The sequence below is a fragment of the Anoplopoma fimbria genome, chromosome 14 (assembly GCF_027596085.1).
Source record: "Anoplopoma fimbria isolate UVic2021 breed Golden Eagle Sablefish chromosome 14, Afim_UVic_2022, whole genome shotgun sequence".
Classification (NCBI taxonomy): Eukaryota; Metazoa; Chordata; class Actinopteri; order Perciformes; family Anoplopomatidae; genus Anoplopoma; species Anoplopoma fimbria.
Window position 1 is genome coordinate 11794874 of NC_072462.1, and position 20030 is coordinate 11814903.

At 41.8% G+C, this 20030-nt stretch overlaps 2 protein-coding genes and 1 non-coding gene across 3 annotated transcripts; 1 reads left to right on the forward strand and 2 right to left on the reverse strand.

Moving 5' to 3' along the window:
* Positions 1 to 1230: 1230 nt before the first annotated feature.
* nars1 (asparaginyl-tRNA synthetase 1) lies at positions 1231 to 14510 on the reverse strand. Its single transcript, XM_054612519.1, has 15 exons — positions 14345 to 14510; positions 12327 to 12409; positions 12060 to 12125; positions 11632 to 11724; positions 11333 to 11422; positions 10500 to 10578; positions 9743 to 9813; positions 9123 to 9209; positions 7739 to 7960; positions 7274 to 7473; positions 5139 to 5274; positions 4730 to 4843; positions 3415 to 3546; positions 3047 to 3178; positions 1231 to 2010 (listed from the first exon to the last, which is right to left on the reverse strand). Exons 1-15 carry the CDS (start codon positions 14385 to 14387, stop codon positions 1879 to 1881), a joined length of 1680 nt encoding a protein of 559 aa, XP_054468494.1. The 5' UTR covers positions 14388 to 14510; the 3' UTR covers positions 1231 to 1878.
* An 810-nt stretch (positions 14511 to 15320) lies between these two features.
* Positions 15321 to 17076, reverse strand: LOC129102836 (tripartite motif-containing protein 16-like). The gene is made up of 2 exons (XM_054613110.1): positions 16999 to 17076; positions 15321 to 16843 (listed from the first exon to the last, which is right to left on the reverse strand). The coding sequence occupies exon 2, from the start codon at positions 16629 to 16631 to the stop codon at positions 15462 to 15464; it is 1170 nt and encodes a 389-aa protein (XP_054469085.1). The 5' UTR covers positions 16632 to 16843; positions 16999 to 17076; the 3' UTR covers positions 15321 to 15461.
* Positions 17077 to 19329: 2253 nt separating this feature from the next.
* LOC129102904 (5S ribosomal RNA) lies at positions 19330 to 19448 on the forward strand. The gene has a single exon (XR_008531720.1). It is a non-coding gene; the product is annotated as a 5S ribosomal RNA (ribosomal RNA).
* Positions 19449 to 20030: the final 582 nt, after the last annotated feature.

Sequence of the window (20030 nt, forward strand, 5' to 3'; positions counted from 1 at the left end):
ATTGGAACTTATAATACATTGTCCTTTATTGGCCAAGTGAAAGATAGTTTCCATGATAGTATACTTTATAATTTAAGCACATTGCACTTCCACTCACTTATACAGTGGTTTAATGTTTGATTAAGTATGCTTCTACCAATGTAAATGCACTGTATATTGACAAGATTTTTTTTAATGTTACATTATTACAAAATTAAAGGTTTCAAATGTGATATTGTTGTGCTTATAGTAAATTATGTTCAGGTCCCTTCAACAGACACTTTGTGTTAATCCCTGTCATTTTATACAGGCCTAATTTATTTCCTTAATCTTCATTCTTAATCAAACCTTAAGTTTCTTTGGTGCTCTCATAGTAAGTGTGGTTAGTATGCTTAGCTTAAGCTATACTTCTTCGGGTAAAGTTCCGTTTTTTTGTTTTTTTATATCTAGGTGTATGATGCCTGTTAAGTGTAACCAGTGTTAAAACTTTCATTACATTTTTCTATATATGGTATATTTCTAGCAGTTATACTACAACTAGGACTTACCCTGCCGTTTCAATGTTTTTAAAATGTGAATTTTCTTCTTTCTGTGTTTTACCGTTTTTAAAGTACTTTGAACCACTTTAAAGTGAAAGTAAATTGTGCCTTAAGTATAAGGCGAAAAAAAAAAAATACATGACAGTGAAAGTTGATTACAGAATTAAATACTCAAGTGAGTGTTTCGGCATTATCCACCGTTCAAAGAGAAGGTAGTAGTGTGTAAAAGTCCTCAAACACGGATGTCATATCAGATTAAATACCACTTTTGTGACAAAAAAAATCCAGATGATATTACGATAACTATAGAAAAATGTATATTCCTGTAATGTATGTTTTTTAATATTTCTCTCCACTTTTCCTCTTTTGTAAAGTGTCTGAGCTTCTTGAAAATCCCTAAATGAAACGTATTATGAGAAAAGGAAAATATAGAAAATAAATGAATATAATGCTATAAGTAAAATTCACCCTTTAACTGTGCTTATTATGCATTTTGCCCTTTTTGGCACATTATTTACACTCAAATCCATGAGTAGGGAGATGGAGTCTGTGACCATAACTGTAAATATAGCAGGCTGGATTTATTGCACAATATTATCATGTGTATTATTAATATGTTTTCAATATTTCATTTTAAAAATACTAGTTATCATTGCTGGTGTATCGCAGCGCCCCTTAACACACCCAACCTAAAGAAAACCCTCACAGAACCTTCAGTTTGAATCACATTTATTTAACTGTAGTTTATCGAGTTGAGCTGCATCTTCCGATGAAAACACGAGACAGAAACACAAACATGACGAGTCCCCGAGGCCGACGCCTACGTCTCATTTCTGAACCCCACCGATCATTTGATGGACGGACTTGTCTTATCTCTACCTTTTGATTTCCTTTTTAATTTTTACAATTTACTATGGACAATATTGATTGAATAAGTTGAAAAAAAATAATGGAAAAGCGATTATTGAGCTTTTTTTCCCCCCAGGACTTGCAGAGGAATCACAGGAAACTACAGTGTTTCTTATCTAAAACCAGCCAACGAACATGAGCAGAGAGGCAGACCTGATCGGATTCAGGTTTGAAGTCAGAATAAACACGAAGGAAGCTGTGAAGGTTGAGTCAGAGCACCGCAGGAGGCATCTCGCTCTGGTGGTGTGACATCATGATTTGAACTCTTCCCCATTGAGGTTTGACACAGAAAATAAACCAGCCAAACGGGACAAAACATACAACTCCCTGTGATTTGATTTAATATTGTAGTGACACATTTTATGGCTTGCAGGGGGCTGCCACATGCCAGATTCCAAATATACCAACAGAATGTGTGTGCGTGCGTGCGTGCGTGCGTGCGTGCATGCGCTCAGGGTCGGCAGCGCTGGATGAAGCGTGGGTACAGGCAGACGTCTCTGATGTGATGTCTGTTCAGCAGCCAGGTGAGGAAACGCTCCAGGCCCAGACCGTAACCGCCGTGAGGACACGTGCCGTACTTTCTCTGAAACACACACGCACACAGCTGGCTATTAAAACACACTGATGCTGAGACGCAGCAGGCCAAACATCCTCCACATCTTTTTTTTTTGCAAACAAGCCTCACATTTTCATCTCAGCTCCTCACCAACTGGGTTTCTGGTACCTAGTACAGCTACTCTGTAAATCCTAAATGAATAGGAGTGAACAGGGGACGCGTCTAATGCAAGATAAACTACAGCAAACCGTTGTTGAACTCCCACACAACTGGTGCAGTGTAATCCAATTCCATATATCCAGTCCTATGCTCACTACTTCACTAATATATTGCTATTTAAAACACTAACGCCACTACGGTCTCATGCTTTCTTTTTTTCTTTTTTTTTGCTCCTGTGTCCCTCTGTTCAATCTTCATTAATATTTAAATATTTAAAACAAAATCAGCGTATATGTTCCATCAAATCTGTCTTTTCTCTTCTGGTTTCAAATGTTGGATGACTGATCCTGCACTTAAAAATCATCAAATCAAATGAGACTTTGGGCGACTAGCTGGCCACACTGCTTCAAATAAAACCGCACTTCTACGACCCAACAGAGCAATATGAGACAGAAAGAGATGTGTGTTTAGATATCAGTCGGCCAAAACGTTATTTTCCCTTGCAAAACAATGTGGCTGAGGTCTAAATAATTCAGAATAAATTTAGCAGATTTTAAACCGAACAGAAGCTAAAGACACTGTAACTCCTGTTTCCCTGGGACTTTAGATAGTAAGGTTTTAGCAAAGATGCATTTTTTGTGAAGTAGTGAGCACACGACTGGATAAATGAGACTTGAGTTACACTGCACGAATTGTGTGAGCGTTTGTAAACAGACGTTTTGAAACAGTTTTGCTGTCGTGAAACTCAACTCATTAAGACTTTTCTTTCAAGTTTTTTTCAAGAGTTTAAGGTAACACGGGGTGAGTCAGTTTTCTAAATCGTTTGCGCTCTTTTACATATATGTTATTCCTTTTCTGTGGCAAGGTACGACAAAGAAAAGAGCAGCACTCAGTTTTGTGTTACCTGGTCAGTGTACCAGTAGTACGGGGTCGGGTCGATGCCCTCCCTCTTGTAACCCTCCAGCAGCTCCTCAGAGTCCCAGATACGCATCGAGCCTCCAATGATCTCGCCCACATTGGGCATCAGCACGTCGACCTGCGACACAGAAACACACACACACACAGACACGAGATCAGACAGCTCAACGGTTAGAAAGTAACTTCTGGGCTTCCTGCACCCCAAAAAGTCTGTCTTTAGGTTTAAAGTTCCCATCTTGTGTCCACAAGATATCGACATCTCTTGTTGTATTGGACCACAGCGGGAGAGAGCCGCTCACCACCTGATATACCTCCAGGTTTTGCACCCAAAGTTTGACCCCCTGAAGTTCGTACCGACTCGGTGAGGCGTTTGTCCTCGGGGCAGCGCTGCATGTAGAAGGATTTGATCTCGGTCGGGAATCGACAGAGCAGGATGGTCTCGTTGATGGAGTCTGTCATCAACCTCTCTGGAGCCTCAGGGATGTCCTGAGAGTGGGAAGATACAAAAACAAAACACAGAATTTATCAAATTGAAGACACACAAAAAAAAGTGGATTCCAGTTTAAAGCTTATTTAAGTAAGTTTAAGTAACAATTTCTTTTTTTACTTGTCATTGCTTAAAAAAAAAAAAAAAAACACAATGAGGACAAATCTGTTTACAATGCTGATCAAAAATCTAAAATATGTAAAAAAAAACAACAACTGAGAAATACAACGTAGCTTTTCTAATTATTACAACTGTATAACAGAATACTGAACGTAGGGACAGAAACATGTTTTGCTCCTTGAACACAGATCAAAGCAGTACAGTCACAGGTTTCTGACATAATGTCTATTACAGCTCCAGCTGACAGTTAGGACAGCCACGCCCTCTACAGGTGAGCCTGAAAACTGCAGGTTAGCTGAGCTTTATTACAGACTGGATCTGATAACAGCATCCACAGAAAAGTCCTACAAAACGTCAACTACAAGCTCTTTAAATACCTGCTACACAACTAAAGGACAACAACATTAAAGGGGCACTCCATCAATTCTACACGTCAAGTTCAGTTTACTTGTCATGAAAAGCTCCACTGAGGCCTGTCAGAACAGTTGTATAATGCCTTCTGCGGCACTGGAGGAGCTTTGTCAAGTCTGAGAAAGCAACCCCAGTGATGTCATCGGGGTCACCTCTGGAGACAACACGTCTGTAACAAACTCGAAGGGTGTAGTTTGAACGATGTAGGAGTTTACCACGCAGGCAGGGTCTGATGAAAAGATGCTGTTGAGTTGCATTATGGGAAATGTAGAATCCATGTTAGGGACTAAAAGTCAGGATCTTTCAGCCCCCCGGTACTGGGATTTGACCATTCTTCTCTGTCTCTTGCGAGTCCGCCGATGTTTAATTGATTGTCGTTTATTAATTTAAGGTTTTGTTTAACTTTTTTTATGTGGTCAGTAGTCTGTTTATCTCAAACTGAAGCTGCATCCAGCAGACCCCTGGCTTACTGGATAACTACATGGATAGTATAAACTAACACCATACTCTTACAAGACTACTTATGGCGCAAAAATCAAAGTGAATTCTGGGCTACCCAGTCACGATGAGAGGTCGGCGCACAAGAACTCATTTGGGGAACGATGTGTGCGTTAGATATTCTGCCGCGCGTGTGTCGTGTTGCATCGTCACCTCTCCAAACTCGTAGTAGGAGCCGTCGTCCTTCTTGATGTCGTGCTCTCGGAGCCACTCAATGGCTTCCGTGTAGTCCATTCGCTTGAACGGCCTCTTGGGGAGTTTGAAGTTCTGTGGGGGAGAAAAATAAAAATCAAAGAAAATATTAACAATACTATAAAATTACAAAGAAATATAAAACATGAACTCCATCTGCTTAATAAAGGCCTGTGATCAAAAGGTAAAACATTAAAAGTGCAGCTAAACGTTGTCCCCACTGTTGTTTATCAATCATCCTAATGTTTAATGGATGAACTTTCTCCATCATCAATGTGTTTCAGCACTACTTAACTATTAATTAGGATGAAAAACTGTGATGCAGCATCTTGAAGGCGCCCCAGCATATTAATAAAAAAACGTGACGTACGGGGTTGATGTCGTAGAGCAGCTGCGCGGCGGGGGATTTGAGCACTCGGTCCACCACGTCACACACCAGATCCTCCAGTTTGGTCAGCAGATCCTCAAACGACATGAAGGGACACTCGGCCTCGATGTGAGTGTACCTGAAAGCAGACGACAAATCAATCAACCAACATGCAGGAGGCTGAGAGGCTCCGATTCAGGAGATGCGACAAGGTGGTTGGTGGCTCTGGTGTGATAAACATTACTAATTTATGCATCGTTTTCTGTGGACGTCGGATCAGTGTTGATGGTAATTGTAGTCCAATGAAGCAATAAATTCCTCAGTGCAAAAATCTGTTGTTCTTCCTGCATCCATGTGGCAAGACAGGGACGTAGCTGGATGCAAGGAAGAACTACAGAAACTCCTTTTTCTCTTCACTTGTATTTTTATGACTAGCTAGTTCTCCCACAGCAAATAGGCATCCCAAAATATGAGCGCACAGGACGAGGATACCTTTAACGGTGTTTCGGCTGACTCGGATATTCAGCTTTGTTAAATTCGAGCGGGCTGAAGAAATGTAGGACAGACGAGAAAAAACGACCGGCAGGGGGGACCCTGGGTGTCAGAAGCTGGCGCACAATGCATCCTGGTGCATGTAGGCACTGCTGGCACAGAGGGAAAAATCAGTGTTTTGGGTCGACATAGCACGCACTGAGGAATTTATTGCTTTATTTGACTACATTTACCATCACTGATTTGACATTCACAGAAAAAAAAGGTGCCAAATCTGTCCTTTAAGCTTCAGCACTGATGAATGTCCTTTCCCTGTTGTAGAGAAAATGCCACATCACACTTGTGCTGCTCCCTATAACGTTTTATCATTAGTGGGTTGTTGACCTACACACAGCTATGCACAGGTAAACCCACTACTGTACTGTTGTTAAACACCCAAAAGAGCTGGTGACATGATGGGGGGAGTACAGTCAAGTAATTAGATCACATGCTGCTTTCCAACAGTCTAGACAGCTATTGTTTCGACCCTTTCATTTCTAATTCTCCATCATGTTTTTTATTGGAGTCGCAACCCAGAAATGCAAATATCATCACAAGTATCAAGTACTTTCACATACTGTGAGGCCCAGAATCTACACTGTCATCATGGCTTAGCAGCGTCATATGCTTTAGCATCTCATATATTATACTTGGTAGAAAATGTAATTCTTAAATGTTTTTTTAAGATCTGTCTTTAGCTCGCAGTGTCCATTAAAGGAGTATGCCAGCGTTTAACATCGCACTCCTAAAACATTGTCGGACTCACGATGGACGTTTTAAAAAAAAAAAAAAAAAAGAAGAAAGGATCAAAATTGATGCAGCAGAAACAAGGACTGTATACAAGAAGTGGACGTAGTCATGGTGACATCACCCATTGTTTTGGGGACTGCTGTTACAATCTTCACTGAGGTAATAAATTAAGTGAGACGTAGGCTCATTTTCTCATAGACTTCCATTCAATCAGACTTCTTTTTGCAACCAGAGGAGTCGCCCCCCGATGGTCATTAGAGAGAATGCAAGTTTTAAGACACTTTTGTATTGCCATCACCCGTGCTAATATAGCCTCGAGCCGCTAACCTCATGCAGGGACGGGCAGTTCGCTACAGAGGCCTGGTAGGCTCACTTCTTTCCAACTAAAACTGCTAGATTATTTATAGTTTCATGCTTGTAGTGGCGTGTAGCAACAAAAGTCTTTATACAACTTTTTTTCATATATGTAGCAGTCCTTAGACGTGCTTATTTTTGTGCCCACTGACACACAATCACCTCTGCCTGCTAATCATCTAGTCCAGTATGCGAGTTTAAACCTGCCAGGTGCCTCTAAACATGTTAAGTGGTCACACCACTTTACCCAGATTAGCTGACCTGATTGACAACGTCTCTCTCTGTCGGTTCTTAATCCTCTGAAGTCTTTGTAGTGATGTTAAAAAAGTTGCCAACGATGTCTGGGAAATTTTAAGCGTTCTGTTAATTAACCCCGATTGTGTGGCTTCTGGGCAAATATTTGAAATAATTCACAGCCTTAATAAGTATGTATCCACCCCCCTCCTCCTTGCAGTTGCTACATGAGGCTACTCGAGTGTTGGTGTGTCGAACGGCGTGCTCACTCGGACAGGTGTCTGCGGGTGCGCGACTGCTCGGCCCGGTACGACTGGGCGATGCAGAAGGTGTCGCCCAGGGCGGGGATGCAGGTCTCCAGGTACAGCTGAGAGGACTGCGTCAGGTACGCCTGCTCGCCGAAGTAGTCTAGGTTGAACAGTGTGGAGCCGCCCTCCACCTGCGTCTGCACCAGGGTCGGAGGAGTGATCTACAGTCAGGAAGTAAAACAACAACAAAGAAAGAAAGAAAGAAACAGAAACTATGTTTAAAATAAAAAGATGAAGGTTCACACCAGCAGTGCCGTTGGTTTATTGAAGTGAAGGTCAACACTTCGACTTTGAGCGACCTGGCACCTTCTTAATTCAATTTGAGTGCTAGCTACAGCTTGAGTTTTGTTCAATGCTCTTTGCTAAGAAACAAAAAAACTAAACCCTGGGTTAGACAAAAGATTTTGTCATGCTAGCGTGCGTCACCTCGTAGTATCCGCGGCTGAAGAAGTGCTCCCTGAAGCACTGCGTGACGGTGGATCGGACCCGGAGGACCTTGGAGACGTTCTCTCCTCTGATTAGCATGTGCCGGTTGTTCAGCTGGACGTCCACGTCAGACTCTTCGTTCAGCAGGTTGTCGGCGCCGCCTGCCGGAGCCAAGCCGATCAGCTCCCAGAAGTCACAGTGCAGCTCGTGGCCTCCGGGGGCCTCGGAGAGGAAGACAAGACTCACTGAATACCCTCGCCGTGTATTTTATACTGCATCCATCCTGCAGCATGACTGCACGGATGTCACATAAACACACACAAAAACATATCTTTACATTTTGTTGACCTGTTTCTCTGTTTGACTCTTCAGCTCTAAGCCTGAAAGTTATTCTCCTCAGTTTGTAAGGGCGCCAACGAATAATTATTCTCATTATCGATTAAACTTTTTCAATAAAAAAATGTATTGCATGTATATTCTCTATCGTTTCACTGACAAATGTTTTTAGACTGAAAAAAAGTAGCGCAATGGAATAAAATACATCCAACTGTGTGTGTGTTTCTACTCAGAGAGAAGAAAACAGACTAAAGGCCTTCACACTAGCGTGAGAAAAATACAACACGGAAATACAAAATACTTGCGCGCAATATTAAATGTCTAGAGCTCTTATTGTGAAATTTAAGAACAGAGTGAATGTGGTCAGCGCTGCCTTTGTCAAGGTTGAAGGAGTAATAAAGTTTACCGTCTTGGTTCAGACCACGGCCCCTCCGAGTTGGTAGAAATATTAATAGTTGCAATTCAACCGTTACGCACAACGGGATTGGTCGATGCCTATATTGGCTGTGCGATAGCTCAGAAAAAAATAAAAATCAACCTTGTTCCAGATAAAGAATATGGCGCTTTTTCGCTCCGTAATATTAAAGTTTTTTTTTTTTTTTAAGTATTCATGAGAAAAACAACTGTTTGAGAAATATATTGACGTGCAAATTAATCGGATGAAAAAACGCCCCTGGAGCAGTATTAGAGAAACCTGATTTCCCAGATAAGGTTTCTCCTGGAGAATGCTGGCCATGTATACACATAACCAGAGGCTTTGTACATGTGAGCATGTGCAGGACAAAGACTTGAAAGTATCTCCCTGTATGTCTGCCAGCAGAGCGGTGTCATCAAACTTGTACCACACTGATCCAAAACAGGGTCAGGTGAGTATTAACAAAAATCTGATTACCACCCTGCTGCTTCTATACGTGGATTTTACGATGACGAGGTCAACACAGCTCATAAAACCATGTCGGCCGATTTCCTGCACAACCTGATTTCTTATGAGCTTCTCGTGTGCATGTGCACGCACTGCAGGTTCCGTCTGTTACACAGGTCTGTTTACCTGTTTGCCCTCAGGGACTGGAGTGACGGTCCCGTACAGAGCGACGGTGCTCTCTGTGGACAACACCAAGCCGTTGTAGCACTGGCACTGGAGACGAGAGCGAGGAGACAAGTGTTAGTCAGCATCAGAGGGAAGAATACAGTGGGACCTTAAAACATGTAGCTGTAAAAATGTATCTTGAGCTCCTGTGACATGATTACTTGAGTTTGAAGTGTTTACTCTGGCGATCAAATCAAGTGCTCCCTACTCACAGGTAATCTGCCTGAAGGATCATGTGTTTGTATGGAGCATACTCTGATTATAAGATGCGTTGTTTGGATTTAAACATCTGTACATGAGTATGAGTGTTACTCTGTCACTAAAACTGAGTGACAAAAAACAAGTTTGATGTGTGGTAGTGACTTCATAAACATCTTAATACTGAATGCATTTACAAAAAATATCTTTGTATCATTACATCTAAATTAATTTCATCTCCCAACCGTTTTTTTTGTTTTTATTTCATCCTGTGTTTCATATTCCTGGTTTCAAATTAATTTAATTTCAATTTGGTGCACCAAAAAAAAATGATGGTGCACAATGAAAAAAAAGACTGAAATGGGAAAGTTGTTAAGCTGTACCAGTTTATCAGACAGAACACACTGGAGGAAACCACTTCCATCTCTCAGCACGATAAACATCAGGTTCTTCCCTGTAGGAGACAAACAAAGTTTACAGTGAACAAAAGATAGGAGTCAAACTCTCTTTCAATCAGGTAAAAAAAGGAAGACACTGAATTCAAAGGCCTTTACACACCGGCAGCGTGACGACTAAGCGACACGCAGTATATTTACCTGCCAATGTTTTGCTTCAGAACAATTCATATCGACACTGATGCCGATTTTGTGACTGTTGCAACACTTTTTAAAGCAAAGGTTAGGCAAAGCTACTGTAAGCTATTTTATCGAGTTCCCTTTAAGCAAAATGCTCTGAGTGAATTTAAGTTCCCTCTGCCAAACAGTTACGCAGTGTGAGCCTTTATTGTGAAAGGTAAGAATAGAAGAAGTGGATCTGGTCTACCTTTGTCATGGTTTAAAGTAGACATAAAGTTTACCGTCTTGGTTCTGACTACTGAACTCCTAAAAAAGTTAAAAGTTTTGTATATGTCCGTATTAAACAACAAGAATGGTTGATGCCTTTACTCGCAGTGTAAGTGCTCAGAAAAGTCAGCCTTGTTCCGGAATTTAAAAAAAAATAAAAAATTGTTGTTAATAATAATAATATAAGCGTTCTGTGTGAAAGTGTTCATGACAAAAAACCACAGTATGAAAGAACCGTTGTGTAAAGGCCTTAAGTGTTGCCTTTTATGCTCTGATCTTTTTTGTTGAAAGTCCTCACCCTGTCTCCTGAGGCGATGAACCCATCCAAACACTTTGACTCTCTGACCTCTCTTGGCCTCCAGATGTTGGATTTTAACCTGCAAAACAGTCCACACTCATCTTTAGCTCATCAGCACATTAGGGCATAAATGGATTTGGGATTGGGTACTTATTGAATATATATTAACAACTGTGAAGCACTGAACGTTTGTATTGAGGGCTGTCGCTTCTGCCAACATGAACCGGTTACAGATCTAAAGTAACAAAGTTAGCTGGCAGTGCCCATCTCCAGGAGTAAAATCCATCTGCTAAACAACATGCAGCGCTACATAAAGAGGAGGTCCTACAATGTTGACCAGTAGAAATACGCCAACCACGGCCTCTAGCTCCACGACTATCTGATGGGGTTCTTTACACCAGAGATATTAAGGCTTTAAGTGGCCATGTGTGAACCCTCTCTGCAGAACAACACACCTCCACTTAACAAATAAAGAGAAGGCTAGTACAAGCAGTTATCTGATGACGCCTTCTGTCTGATGACATCCGGACAACCTATTTAATTAGGAACATTATTACTTAATCATAAATGATTAAAAAAAAAAAAAGGAATTTGTCTAGAACATTCATATTGCCATACTTGATGAGTGTTTGATACGCAATAGCAATAGCTCACTTCAGGCCGTGATTTTAAACTTTTAAACCAATTGCCATTTAAGTGATGAGTTGTGATAAATTAATATGTTAATAAACCCTGAGAAGGCAGGTTGAAATACAAGTGTTTTAACGGTTACTTGAGCCAACATCTATTAAGTATTATTAGACGGATAGAGCAGTGGAAACAATATGGCTGACCGTATCGGGCTCAGGGAGGCTGGGGTCTTTCTCAATGTTGATCTTCTTGGCTTCTTCTAGGTTCTTCTCTCTCCTCTCGGTGTCCTCTGCCTGCCACATGGAGCAAACATTTTAAAGACACTACATCTGCTTCTTGATCGGATAGAGACATGAATTATAGCTCAACTATGCAAAACTTTACAGAGAGGGAAAAAACAACAACACCCAGGAGTTCTAATGAAATAACACTCAATTGCCAAGAATTGCTTTAATGTTGCTCTTGCAGGAGCTGACGTGAAGTAAATGGTGCACACACACACCTCCTTCTTTTCTTTGGAGTCACACTTGGTCTGCTCACGGTTAAAGGCTTTCTTTGCGTTCTTCATCTGCGTCTTAGAGATCACCGCCCAACGCTGAGGAAGAGGAGAAACGCACATATGAAGGGAATAAGAAAAATAAATGAAAGCTACATACAAAGTGCAGTCAGTTTATGACTTTCTAACTCTGCAGGTTTTTACTGAAGTCAAACACTGCAACAGTGACAAAAAACCCTTCGGATGAAAGACGGTTAAACTTCTCAGTGAAACAGACGAGGCAGCTCTGGTTGGACTAAAACCTGGCAAGTTAAAACAGTGTAGAAAACACTAAAGAGAGGATGATTCACCCCCCCCCCCCCCTATCTTAAACAAAATCAGGATATTTTCCTGTTTAAAATGAAGGACATTAAGAAAAAAATGTTTAAACCAACCTCTCCCTCCTTCTGTGATTCTACGTAGATGGTCGGGAACGGCTCTTTCCCAGTGAACAACAGCGCCTGTGAGGATTTGTACATAAACACAATGAGATGCTGACAGACATATTAGTGCAAATCAAGCAATGGAGCAAATATCGATAATATGCCAACTATTACTCCTCCTAACGCTTCATCCTGTAGCATTAAGCATTTTAAACCACACACGCCTGAATGCAGTTAAGATAAATGCCAGGATGAACTTTAATCTACATGAGCGTTTACCTTGAGGGGGGTTTTGAAGGGTTTCTGCTCCGTGCCGTCCCCATCCTGGTCGCTGCCACATTTGTCCGACACATACAGCTCACCTGTGAAGCAGATGGAGAGTGAGACTCAGCTCCCTCCCAGTCTTAAATCAATACCTTGGATTTAAAGCTACTACAAGGTCATTTTCATTTTGTGTTGATTAGGGCAGTCCCTATGGACAAAAGCGGTAGTGTCTCCTAGCACCAGGTTCCCTTTAGAAGACTTCTAATTGTACAGCAACAGTGTCTGACAGTCCGCTCCACGCAGCCTGGTTCTGGTTCTCCCGTGCCTCCCTTCCCTTCCCTTCCCTTCAGCGGGCCCAGCAATACGGTCTGGGTCTCCAGCAGCGTGGTGTCGGTGTTGGCTCCAAGCAGAGAGGCAAAGCTCTGCTCCTGGCCGGAGGGGGAGATGCTGCTGCTGCGGGAGATGAGCTGCCGACTCCCACTGCAGGTGGAAGGCGGCAGCGAAGGGTCCCTCACAGTAACTTTAACATTTACTCCTGGTAAGTATCATTTGCTAAAAAACTAGTTTCCAGCTGTTTTAGGAAATTATTACAGATTTAGATTTTCAGTAGGAACCCTTTAGTTTGGGACTAGACCTAAGGCCTAAAACAGGTTGGGTCAGTCAGAGAGTAATGAGAGACCGACTTAACACATTGGTTTTGGCTTTTCATGAAATGTGTTGACAATAACAAAAACATAGAATATCAGCATATCGTATAATTAACAAGGTAATTCATACACGTTTAAAAGTTCGAGCTGGTGACTATTTTGATTTTGCTGAAACGCCATCTGACGTCTGCAAACTTGATCACATGTAGCTCATTAACATAAATTCCATGAGTTGGCCGTCACTCATGGCAGGACACAATGAATCTCTTGGCTCATGTCAGTTTGATGTGCTCTATGAGTTGAGAATCGAGTCAAGAGAAGCGCTTGAACGTGGACCCAGCTGATGAGTAGGAGAGAGGCGATGCTGGCTGACACAGTAAGGTCCAGATAAGTCTATTTCCAGTAAATCTGCCACCGTCTTGCTGAACGTCTTGTCAGGTTTCGAACGTTTGCCGCCTGAAATCAAATTGAAACTAAAGAGCTTAGTCCTCTGCAGCTTTACTAGGCTGGACAGAGATACACAACTTGGATGTAGTGTTGGTAGGGCTGGGCAATAGCCTTTATCTATATTATATAGATATTGGGGAATCAGACTAAATAGCGTCGTAGATTTTGGATTAGTTATACAGCATAAGTTTGGTCTTTTCTTGCATTAAAAAAACTGCATTAGAGTAAAGTGGTGTGACTAACTGAATTTACCAGACAGATTAAGCTGATCTATTATTTGCCTTTACCCACCTAAGTCATTACATCTTCATTACTGTTGTTTATCAAAAAATATCATTGTGTAAATACTAAGTAAAAGCACCGATGGTCTACCCTGCGATGTCCTTCCAATATCAATAGAGGTAAAAGGTAAGTTTGCGCGGCTCTGATTGTTGGTGATTCAGGGGTTTACTGCTCACCAACATTGAGGAGTGCCAACAAACACACCTGTCAGTTTAAAAAGGCAAACCCCTTAGAGAAAACACTACATGGCCGAAAGTATGAGGACGTCTGGACATTCCTGAACGGCCTCCACGGTTTAAGGCTTCCATGCTGATGATAAAGCAGAATCACACCGGGTTACCTTAGCAGCAGCACAGCAGACTGACAGCTGTCAAGGCTCAGTGATGGCCGACAGTTCCCTCTGCTGTGACTCAGTTTTTATATATACACCTTCGTTCGGTATCGACACATAGCTTCACCGACTGTGCAAAACCGGCTCCGTGTATCGAAACAACGACCTACAGATTCAGAAAATCGGCGTTAGCTAGCTAGCATGCTAACTGCTAACACGACTGCAAATGATGCAATATGCAGGACACACATGTCTTTGGGAGCTAGCTAACTAGCTAACTAGCTGGCTAGCTCTGACCACAGCTCTGCTTTTCCTTCCTAACTTACCTACTGATACTTGTCCGACACCTTTCGTGATCTCCGCCGCCATGTCAGTGCAGGTCCTAGACAGTCCGCTGGGGAGGGGAATTAAATATTTTTGTATTGGGGGGGAAATGGAAACGAAACCCCAGAAGCTACTGTCGGCAGCGTCTATTCAGCCCGGTCCCGGCTCTCTGTCATGTGATAGACGCGGTAGGAGGAGGAAGAGGTGACGCGACTCGGCCCGGTTCACCCGCGTTGATTGGCCAGCGCTGAAACGTCACTTCCATAACAGCAAATTCGATTGGTTGCCTTCCTTGTCAGTTAACTGGTTGACCAATTAGAACAAATCTAATATAAACGGGTCAATCAGCACTCGAGACGGATCAGATTTTGCTAAATACATGAAAAAAAAACACAGTGTACGATGCTATACTATACAAAAATACAACGCTAATTAGGGAAAAACTGATATTGTTTGACTGTGTTTGGAATACTTCTAAAATATTTTTGGGGTTCAGTGAAGTTTTAAGGAGTTTGGGGAAGTGATGGGGGTTAATTTTCAAACATTGATTGACTCAGAAGGTTTTTAATATGTTTGATTTATTGAAATGTTGTGATAAGAAGAAGTGCCACTTGATCAAGGCCCATGCAGCAGAACAGCAGAGAGAACGGAAAATATTACAGTGAACCTCACAAACCAGACAACAGGCGAGAGGCTCAAAAATCACAACACATTGTCACAACAGGTAAATGTTTGAATTATTCTGTTCAGTTATTTTTTGCCAAAAATATGATTTTATATGCCAAACTGCTGCCCTCTCCTTCAATTTGAGAGGTCTCCCGCAATTCTTAAAATATTTACAGAAAACAAAAAAAACATAAAAAAGTTAGTTATTTCCCGGCATATATTTAAAACAGGCAATGTCCCAATATAATATTTTTTTATTTCTTAGATCACTTCCCTCACACAATTTTCTTGTTATCTATTTGTATATATATATATAAACATTTTATATTTTATTTATAAAAAAATGTAAGATCCGATTGTTTTTCCGATTTAAGTTCATTTTTTGCAATTGTTTACTTTAAGAATGCTACATACAGACACTTTAAATAAGTTATTTCGCGTTGCGTCCTGTCTCTATGCTGTTTCCTCTTCTGTGTCTGAGGCTCCACAGATTTTAGCAGAGGCTCCACGGCTATGAATCCCAAGTCCAGGACAGAGAGGCTGAGTGAATGTGGTCTGGACTCTGTGGAGGAGAGTCATGGTTTCAGAGACGCTGTAGAAGGAGAGAATACCTGCACTGTGGTCCAGGTACACTCCTACTGTGGGGGAGTGAGGGCCTGAGATGGAAGTTCTCATGTTGTTATGGCTAAATTCATAACCGTCGTGGAAACATTGTAGTGCCCAAGACTTGTCATTGTTTCCAAATGCACTTTCTCTTCCTACTCTGCTCATTTTCTTGTATGCGACTGCAACAAAAATGGCACTCCCATTGCACTCCACCTCCCAGTAACAACGTCCAGTCAGACTTTCTCTACACAAAATCTGACACCAGTCAGTAAAACTGTCTGGGTGACCATAATAAAAATTTTGAACATATATATGCTTTGCCTTTTGGCCATATTCCAAAGACATATATTTGTGTGCTGTGTTTTGATCCAGTGTGATTTGACACGAGTATTTGAGGAAGTCAGTTCTAGTCTCGGGCTCTGCTTGTGGCACTAAAACCTCTTCAGTCCCTGCCAATGAGATCGTGCTCCATTCCTCGCTGAGAATGTCCTGTAGTTTATCTCTGACCTCCGACACAGCAGCAGTCACATCCTCGGTGTACCTTTGGGAACGGATCTTGACGCTGGGCGAATCTGTAGCCTCGCCGAGACGCGACAGTGAGGCGTAGCTGTGCAGAAACTGGGTGTGATCTGCTGCGCGTGAGAGCCGCTCCAGCTCAGCGTCTTTCCCGTTCAGATCGGCTATCTCCTGCTGCAGCTTCTCCTGAAGCCTGTTGACGTGACTCACTTCTGATTTCTGACGAGATCTGATCTGCAGCTTTGCGTCCGTGAAGATCTTCTCGCTGTCAGTCACAGCTTTATCAGCGGAGCGGTTGATAGCCTCCAGCTCCTTCTGAAGCACCTTCACATCTTTCTCTCTGTTCTGGATTCTCTGCTGGATCATTTGTCGACTCGTCCCAAGCTCTTTCTGCCTCTCGGCCATTTCTGCTGCGGCTGAGACTGTGTCGTGGCCTTTATGTTCATCAATGGAGCAAAGATAACAGATACATTGTTGATCAGTGCGGCAGAATATCTTCATCACCTCATTGTGACGAGTACAGATGTTCTCCTGAAGCGTCTTTGAGGGGTCCACCAGCTTGTGTTTCTTGAATTGAACAACTTCATAGTGTGGCTGGAGGTGCTGCTCACAGTAGGAGACCACGCACTGCAGACAGGACTTGAGAGCTTTCAGTTTTCTCCCAGTGCAGAAATCACAAGCCACATCTTCAGGTCCAGCATAGCAGTGATCAGCTGGAGCAGAGTGGAATCCTCTCGTTAGTTAACATAACTGCTAACACGACTGCAAATGATGCAATATGCAGGACACACATGTCTTTGGGAGCTAGCTAACTAGCTAACTAGCTGGCTAGCTCTGACCACAGCTCTGCTTTTCCTTCCTAACTTACCTACTTATACTTGTCCCACACCTTTCGTGATCTCCGCCGCCATGTCAGTGCAGGTCCTAGACAGTCCGCTGGGGAGGGAATTAAATATTTTTGTATTGGGGGAAATGGAAACGAAACCCCAGAAGCTACTGTCGGCAGCGTCTATTCAGCCCGGTCCCGGCTCTCTGTCATGTGATAGACGCGGAAGGAGGAGGAAGAGGTGACGCGACTCGGCCCGGTTCACCCGCGTTGATTGGCCAGCGCTGAAACGTCACTTCCATAACAGCAAATTCGATTGGTTGCCTTCCTTGTCAGTTAACTGGTTGACCAATTAGAACAAATCTAATATAAACGGGTCAATCAGCACTCGAGACGGATCAGATTTTGCTAAATACATGAAAAAACACAGTGTACGATGCTATACTATACAAAAATACAACGCTAATTAGGGAAAAACTGATATTGTTTGACTGTGTTTGGAATACTTCTAAAATATTTTTGGGGTTCAGTGAAGTTTTAAGGAGTTTGGGGAAGTGATGGGGGTTAATTTTCAAACATTGATTGACTCAGAAGGTTTTTAATATGTTTGATTTATTGAAATGTTGTGATAAGAAGAAGTGCCACTTGATCAAGGCCCATGCAGCAGAACAGCAGAGAGAACGGAAAATATTACAGTGAACCTCACAAACCAGACAACAGGCGAGAGGCTCAAAAATCACAACACATTGTCACAACAGGTAAATGTTTGAATTATTCTGTTCAGTTATTTTTTGCCAAAAATATGATTTTATATGCCAAACTGCTGCCCTCTCCTTCAATTTGAGAGGTCTCCCGCAATTCTTAAAATATTTACAGAAAACAAAAAAAACATAAAAAGTTAGTTATAATTATTTCCCGGCATATATTTAAAACAGGCAATGTCCCAATATAATATTTTTTTATTTCTTAGATCACTATCCCTCACACAATTTTCTTGTTATCTATTTGTATATAAAATATATATACATTTTATATTTTATTTATAAAAAAATATCTCGGCCATTTCTGCTGCGGCTGAGACTGTGTCGTGGCCTTTATGTTCATCAATGGAGCAAAGATAACAGATACATTGTTGATCAGTGCGGCAGAATATCTTCATCACCTCATTGTGACGAGTACAGATGTTCTCCTGAAGCGTCTTTGAGGGGTCCACCAGCTTGTGTTTCTTGAATTGAACAACTTCATAGTGAGGCTGGAGGTGCTGCTCACAGTAGGAGACCACGCACTGCAGACAGGACTTGAGAGCTTTCAGTTTTCTCCCAATGCAGAAATCACAAGCCACATCTTCAGGTCCAGCATAGCAGTGATCAGCTGGAGCAGAGTGGAGTCCTGTCTTCTTCAGTTCCTCCACTAAATCGGTAAGCATTGTGTTTTTCACCAAAAGACGTTTCAGCCTTAAAATACCCCAAAAGTGTCTTTTCTGACGGGAAACCATACTTTACATGAGTTTCTTCAAGTAAGGGCCTCTGGACTCATAATAACAAGTTTCCTTATGTTTTCATGAAAACATGATACTTTCATCACTTTTAGATGCATTTCCGGGCTTTTTGCTCACAAAAGTCGTTTCAGCCTGAAAATACCCCAAAAGTGTCTTTTCTGACATGAAACCATACTTTACATGAGTTTCTTCAAGTAAGGGCCTCTTGACTCATAATAACAAGTTTCCTTGTGATTTCATGAAAACATGATACTTTCATCACTTTTAGATGCATTTACAGCTTTTCTGCTGCCAAAAGACGCTTCAGCCTTAAAATACCCCAAAAGTGTCTTTTCTGACAGGAATTCATACTTTACTTGAGTTTCTTCAAGTAAGGGCCTCTGGACTCATAATAACAAGTTTCCTTGTGATTTCATGAAAACATGATACTTTCATCACTTTTAGATGCATTTCCGGCTTTTTTGCTCACAAAAGTCGTTTCAGCCTGAAAATACCCCAAAAGTGTATTTTCTGCAACGAAACCATAGTTTACGTGAGTTTCTTCAAGTAAGGGCCTCTTGACTCATAATAACAAGTTTCCTTATGTTTTCATGAAAACATGATACTTTCATCACTTTTAGATGCATTTACAGCTTTTCTGCTGCCAAAAGACGTTTCAGCCTTAAAATACCCCAAAAGTGTCTTTTCTGACAGGAAACCATACTTACAGAAAACTGCACTACATTTGTGATCCTTATAGCCACTTTGTACATTCTGATTAGACATTTAAAAGCTGTGAGTGTGTCTGGCAATCTGCAGGTGCTCCCTGTATAGACGAAAGAGCAAAGCGTGGTGATATAGTATCTTTAAAAGGCCCTTTGGTAGGCACAGTATTTGCTTACGGCCATACCACCCTGAACACGCCCGATCTCGTCTGATCTCGGAAGCTAAGCAGGGTCGGGCCTGGTCAGTACTTGGATGGGAGACCGCCTGGGAATACCAGGTGCTGTAAGCTTTTTTCACTCCTCTTTACAAAAAGCAGAGGGCGCTGCTGCTTTTTCAGTGGACACCGACAGGGTGGGAAGGAAATAGCTAGATCATGACTTGCCGGTATAGAAATGACACAAATCCAGTTAAATGATGGCTTTCATCATTCCGAAGCTCACCGATCATTTTCTTTTCAATTTTATGCTAACGTATACTACATTTCAACAGTAAATATTAATCTTGTTACTGCACTACATTTGTGATCCTTATAGCCACTTTGTACATTCTGATTTGACATTTAAAAGCTGTGAGTGTGTCTGGCAATCTGCCGGCGCTCCCTGTATAGACGAAAGAGCAAAGCGTGGTGATATAGTATCTTTAAAAGGCCCTTTGGTAGGCACAATATTTGCTTACGGCCATACCACCCTGAACGCATCACAGCAGAAGGCGGACGTAAGAAAAACAGTTGAGAGAAAAAAAAAGAAAAAGTTTGTCAAGAAGCTTGAGAAGCACGTTTTTTTTACACTAATCTTGGTCTTCATTAACAGTTTGCTGTTAAATATTTTAGTTCCCACTACCCCGACAGCCGTGCTGTCTGGGGAGTGTCATT